General features: G+C 50.8%; 1 protein-coding gene across 8 annotated transcripts; it reads left to right on the top strand.

Annotated features, from left to right (window-relative positions):
• On the top strand, positions 1-4,719 carry ITPRIPL1 (ITPRIP like 1). Of its 8 annotated transcripts, none has more exons than XM_032469508.1 (3): positions 1-264; positions 432-535; positions 1,403-4,719. In XM_032469508.1, the coding sequence occupies exon 3, from the start codon at positions 1,405-1,407 to the stop codon at positions 3,016-3,018; it is 1,614 nt and encodes a 537-aa protein (XP_032325399.1). In that variant the 5' UTR covers positions 1-264; positions 432-535; positions 1,403-1,404; the 3' UTR covers positions 3,019-4,719. The 8 variants fall into 8 exon arrangements, with proteins under 8 accessions (XP_032325399.1, XP_006177685.1, XP_032325397.1 ...); XM_006177623.3 differs by having other exon boundaries at positions 1,358-4,719; XM_032469506.1 differs by having other exon boundaries at positions 1,282-4,719.
• The last annotated feature ends 1,877 nt before the right edge of the window (positions 4,720-6,596 follow it).

Below are 6,596 nucleotides of genomic sequence, written 5' to 3'. Positions count from 1 at the left end.
GTTGGGCGGAGCCTGGACGGCGGGAGCGCTGGGTCCGGCTGGCGCCCTCAGAGCCGCGCGCGGCACCGTGGGGTCTCAGGGTCCGGCTGCGCACGGACGATCGGAGACTCGGACAGACATGGTGTGTTCCCCGGGAGAGGGGAGCGGGTCCACTCCCGAAGGCGGACCTGGCGAGGAACCCGGAGCCACCACCGCGCCGGGAAGAAGGCGGGGGCGGTCAGGCCAAGCCGGCTCCTTAAGACCGTGTGCCTGGTAACACCGACCGTGAGTAACCTGGCCCCAGGTCCCAGGAGAAACCCTGAGTTGGCTTGTTCTAAATTGGCGGATGAGAGCTCAGATCTCTGGGCGTGGTATTTGGGGAAGTTATGAGTTGGGGGGAGGGTCACACCGCTTTGAGCCAAAGCCCCCAAGTAGTTTGTAAATTTTAGCAGGGCTTCTGGAGAGGGTGGTGAGACCAAACAAGGACGAGCTCCAAAGGGAGGAGAGTCCCCCACCTGGCTTCAGCGTCCACACGGCACAGCCCTTCATGATCTCGGTAAGCCCAGTAGCTTGCGCACAGGTGGGGTGAATGCAGGAAGAAGCTTCAGGCCTTGGTGGTGAGTGGGGAGGCAGAGGAACTGACTCCTGTGGGCTTTCAGGAGGCCTTGGGCATCTGCTTCTTCACGAAGTTTCCCAGGCTGAGAGGTGGAGCCATGCCTGCCTGTTGGCTTGGCCCACCGATGGGGCATCAGCCCCCTTAGGGCCTCAGGGGGCACAGCAGCTGCAGTGGAGAGGCGCTGGCCACACTGTGCCTCCCTGGCGCCCACTAGAGGTTGGCCCACTGGCAGGAGGGAGGAGGAGTGGTCTGATGACACAGGGTGAGCAGAATGAGGATTGTGAAGTCACAGAGGAGGTGGGATGCTACAGCTTGGCCTGGGGCCGACCGCCTGGCTAGAGGAAAGGTGTGCCCAGGCAGAGCAGTGCTTTCTGCCCTTGGAAGGGAGACTCTGGGATCAACAGGGCACACCTGTTGCCCACAGTGGACTGATGAGTCGGGTGAGGCTAGGGTCCCCCTCCCCATCCTGCACAGGAATGGAAACAGTCCCATGTCTACCCTCTGGAAGCCTAAATACCACCCACACCATGTGGAAGGAAAGCAGTAGCAAGACCAGGTGGCACATCCTGGTGCCCTGCTTTTTCCCAAACCTCCTCCCAGGCAGACCACCCTTGCTCTGTCCAACCCCAGCTCTGTGAGCTTTCTGTTCCTCCTAAGTGGCTGATTTCCAGGATTTGGGGTTCCAGGGCTCCGGGGAATATGCACTGGAGAGCAGACAAGTCCCGAAGATCACCACTGACTCCCACCCTCCCACTTCTCCAGATGCAGAGGTCTCCATGGCTGTGATAAGCCTTCTGTTCTTGGCAGTGATGTACGTGGTTCACCACCCCTTGATGGTCAGTGACCGGATGGACCTGGACACGCTAGCCAGAAGCCGGCAGCTGGAGAAGCGGATGAGCGAGGAGATGCGCCAGTTAGAGATAGAGTTTGAAGAGCGGAAGCGCGCAGCTGAGGAGAAGCAGAAGGCAGAGAACTTCTGGAGAGGAGACACGTCGGATGACCAGTTAGTGCTGGGGAGGAAAGACATGGGGTGGCCATTCCAGGCTGATGGCCAGGAGGGGCCGCTGGGCTGGATGCTGGGAAACCTGTGGAATGCCGGCCTCTTTTGCTTTTTCCTCATCTTCGAGCTCCTGCGACAGAACATGCAGCATGAGCCGGCCTTCGATTCCAGCAGCGACGAGGAGGAGGAGGAGGAAGTCCGTGTCGTGCCTGTCACCTCCTACAACTGGCTTACTGACTTCCCCTCGCAGGAGGCCCTGGAGTCCTTTTACAAGCACCATGTCCAGAATGTCACGCGGGACCTGCCCTGCACCTGCGAGTTCGTGGAGAGCTTCGTGGACGACCTCATCGAAGCCTGTCGGGTGCTGAGCCGCCGGGAGGCTCACCCACAGTTGGAGGACTGCCTGGGCATCGGGGCTGCCTTCGAGAAATGGGGAACCCTCCACGAGACCCAGAAATTTGACATCCTGGTGCCCATTGTTCCCCCCCAGGGCACAATGTTTGTGCTGGAGATGCGGGATCCAGCCCTGGGCCGCCGCTGTGGCTGCGTGGTGGTGGAGTCGGAATGCGTGTGCAAGCGTGAGAAACTTCTGGGGGATGTGCTGTGCCTGGTGCACCACCACAGGGACCACCAGGCCCTCCTGGGCAAGTGCAACAGCTCCATCAAGGCGGCTCTCTGCACCGGCTCCCACCTGGACGTTTGCAAGACCATCCAGTGGTTCCGGAACATGGTGGGCAACGCCTGGGCCCTCGTGGCCCACAAGTATGACTTTAAGCTCAGCCTGCCACCGTCCACCACTTGCTGCAAGCTCAGGCTGGACTACCGCTCAGGCCGCTTTCTCTCCATCCGCTTGGTCCTGGGGGTGCAACGGGAAGACACCTTGGTCTACCTGGTGAGTCAGGCCCCTGACCAGGAACAGCTCACCAGCGTGGACTGGCCTGAGTCCTTTGCAGCCTGTGAGCACTTGTTCCTAAAGCTGGTGGGGCGTTTTGCTCCAGAGAACACCTGTCATCTCAAGTGCCTCCAGATCATTTTAAGTCTCCGGGACACTCAGAGTTTACCCCAGGGAGCATGCCGCCCCATCCTCACCTCTTACCACTTCAAAACAGCCCTCATGCACCTGTTGCTCCGGCTGCCCCTAACAGACTGGCAGCACAGCATGCTCTCCCAGCGGCTCCAGGACATCCTCTGGTTCTTGGGCCGAGGCCTCCAGCAGAGGTCTCTCCATCATTTCCTCATCGGTAACGCCTTCCTGCCCCTGACCATCCCGATCCCTAAGACATTTCGGAATGCTGAGCCTGTCAATCTCTTCCAACACCTGGTGCTAAACCCCATGGCACATTCACAGGCAGTGGAAGAGTTCCACAACCTTCTGACCCAGGTGAAAACTCTGCCCTGTGCTTCGTTGGCTGGGGCACATTAATGTACAGGCCATTAAAAGGGGGAGAAGGTATTTCTGATTCCTTGGGCTACAGAAGAGTTTATTTTTAAGACACATCAATGGTATATGTGACCTTTATCTTGCCAGTGGGGGTTATGATAGATTAAGACATTTTAAGGAGTACCTGAAGTGCTCCTGAGGAGGGGTCCAGCCTGCAGTGACTAATCTAGGGTGGGTTTTCTGAGGTTTTCTCCCCCTGACTTAACTTGTACCATGACCCAAAGAGGGCCCTTGGAAACAGATGTAATGGGAGGATCTTGCTGCTAAAGAGTTGAGATCCAGAGGGGGCCTGTGAAGTTGCGTTTTGTAGCAACACTGGATGTGAAAGAGAACCAGAGAATACCTCCATTCCAGCTTGTTCCTTTTCGTGAACGACTCCCAGCACATCCCTTGAACACTGGTTTCCTTATTGAACTCTTAGCCTAATTCAAAACCAAGCTGGTAGCACTCTATTTTATCCCAAATGCTGTGATGGCAGTGTATTTTAGGATCTAACTTTTCAGACCTTCACTATTTGAAGATATAACCAAGATGTTTCTTTCCCATTTTCTTAATTTAGCCCTGTTCTCATAAGATATGTGAAATGTAATATAGTTGTTTTATGCGTCTGGAAAAAACTCTAATGCTACCCAAATAATTTATTAGCATTTATCCACAAACAAGTATTAAGTCAACAGTGGCCTGTTCCATAATTAAGATAATGTATCTACTAAAATTAATGACATCGCCAACATCTAATAACCTCCTCAATTCCTGGAAACATTATATTTTATTTTATTTTTATTTTTATTGTTTTTTTTTAATTGAAGTAGTCAGTTACAATGTGTCAGTTTCTGGTGCATAGCACAATGTCCCAGTCATGCATATATATACATATATTCTGGAAGCAACATTATAAAGCCCTAAGGGGGGACAATTTTGGGGGGGTCTCTGAGATGAACAATGTTTCTGAGGGGAGCCACTTATTTGTTGAATGGGAGAAGGTTTAGCTACCACGTGTAGCTGTGCTTTCAGTCTGGTAATGCCTTTGTTTTCTCTTTTCAAAGATGACAAAGGGATTACGTGAACTATGTTTGTGGTTTTGCAAAGCGGGGTCATTGCCATCCAGGCCCATTGCCAGGGCTGGACAGGAAGGGGCTGTGAAGCAGTGCAGCTCTAACAAAGTCATGATGCTGGAGATATGATTGGTATATTTCCCCTTCTTTTAAATCCCTGGGCATCCTGAGGAGGAGTGTTAAGAAATGTGACTCTAGTTGTAGGTGTGGTTCTTTTGGAAATACCAGTGCTGTTCCTACCCAGCACTGGCAGGAAGATCTGCTGGAGAGGAGAACCTTGGCCCACATTCAACTTGACCTCAGGTGGGGTTAGATGCTGGCCTTATAGTCTTTGGTTATAGAATCCACACTCTCCTCTCCTCCCCCAGCAAAACTATATTACAAGTTTCCTAGAAACTGATACCAGTCAACATCTGGGGCTCCCACTGCTGCACAATAGCTGCTGTGTTCCCGTGTTGGCTGCTGGTATCTACCAGGTACTGCTTTCAAGTTAAGATGCAATGATGGTTGGTTCTGTGCTGGTGGGATTTTGGTTTAAAAACATCCGTAAGCTTTTTACCTGGAAAATAATTTGCTGGTGATTTCCTTCCAAATCAATAAAGGAGACTATTCTTGGTGTCAGTTGGAATCTGTGCCATAACACATAAAACAGATGAGCATTCTCACGCCTGCTCCCAAGATGTTCATGCTACCCTGATAGTTTCATCCAGTACATCCTGGTATTTCTCAATGTATCTTGAACCAGTCTGCCCTGTGGTTTCCCAGTGTCATGGCCGGTAGCCAGGAAAGAATAACTCAGAATGTTAAAGAACATCTAAGTTATTCATTTTCATGGTGCCCAAACCAAAATATTAGCCAAATTAAAAGGTCTTAGTGGCTACAAACAACATACATAAACTCCAAAAGGCATGAGTCTGTCAGGGAGAAGGAAGGTGGGATGATCTAGGACTCTGTGGTTTCTGGTCTAGTAAGAGACAAGAAAGAAAATGTAAAGTTATAAGCAGGCAGAATACAAAGGGAGTAGTCAGCAAAGCTTGGGTGGGGCAGAGTGTAAGAAAGAATATAGAGAAAACAAGTAGTAATGTGAAGAACAGAGCTGTTGTGCTCTGGGAATACTCTTACAATGGAAGGGGAAACTTCCAGATATTTAGGAAGCTAAGTTTTATTCTAAAACAATACCTGGCTGGCACCCAGGATATAACAGCAGTTATAGTAATGGGAATACTTAGTGTTCACTACGCATTGCCAATGGTCCAGGCAGTGTTCTGCTGAACATCTGGTAACTCATTTAATCCTCACAATATGACCCCATGAAGTAGGTGCTTTAACCGCTCCATTTTACCTATGAGGAAACTGAGATAGTCCCCCATTCGGGTAGCTAGTAAGTGGCACAGCCTGGAACAAAGTACCCGATTAGCCATCTTCCAGCACAGTCTTGGGAATAAGACAAGATGTAGGGGTTACAGTGCTTTGAAGAGCAAAAAGCACGATATTAATTTCTAAGATAAAGGATGGTACGTTATTGTTTGGAAATTCTGTAAGATAGAAATTGTTGGTTCTTAGTCTATAGTCTTTAGGAGGTCAGGAATTTCATATCACATACAAAAATTAAAGGCATTTGCTCAGGGGCCAAAACAAATGCAAAGCCATTTCAACTACATGCCCATTAAGCCCCAGCGACTTGATGGTTTATATCATGAACTACATTATGATATAAGCATCTACAGGATGGAAAGTTGGGGCAAATTTGAATAAAAAGATTGCTTGCCAACTGATAATATTGTTATTCCTCACCTAAAATAAGGCTGTTTGGTGTTCATTTGGGGGAAGCACAATCTGGGTGAGGAGTAAAAAACAGGGAAAGGAAATAGCTCCAGCACTTTTCTGGCAGACGAGGGGTGCGGGAGGGGCCCCACTACTTTACTTTTCTACAGACATAAGAGTTGAGTTTTGCCCGCCACTGATACTACTGATTAATTTATCACTTGGCATCCGCTATAATCCTAATACCCCAAAACAAAGGCAGCATTCAGAACGGGAGGCGAAAGACCTGCCTGCAGCAAGCAGGCCTGGCCCACGGAGATACAGGGGGTGGAGCTGGCACTGCATCCGTGCACGTGGAATCCCAAGCAGTCAGCTCACGAGGCTCCATCATAACCACCGTACAGCTCCATGCCTCAGCTAATGGGTCACCTCGGAGCCGTCCTCTGCCAAGGGTTCCATGCCAGTTCTTTAGAGGCTCTTGATTCAGTGCCACCTGCCACCCTCCCAAACCCCACGGTTCTTAGATGTTGCACCCTTGGAATCCAGAGGATCACAACCTGTTTCCACTCTCCTCTCTCAAATGAACTCAGCACATCGAGAACGAGTGAAATACCTGGGATCCTAGCGTACACCGAGTCCATGTGAGCTTAATCTATGACCTAATTCCTCAATCCTGGACGTCTCACTTCTGGGACGCCCGGGGCCACCCTTTTCGGGTTTTTTTTTTTGGAGGACCGAGGC

Source organism: Camelus ferus, chromosome 28 (assembly GCF_009834535.1).
Source record: "Camelus ferus isolate YT-003-E chromosome 28, BCGSAC_Cfer_1.0, whole genome shotgun sequence".
NCBI classification, from domain to species: Eukaryota; Metazoa; Chordata; class Mammalia; order Artiodactyla; family Camelidae; genus Camelus; species Camelus ferus.
Note: the sequence above shows the minus strand (reverse complement) of the source record. Positions and strands in the feature narration are given on the sequence as shown.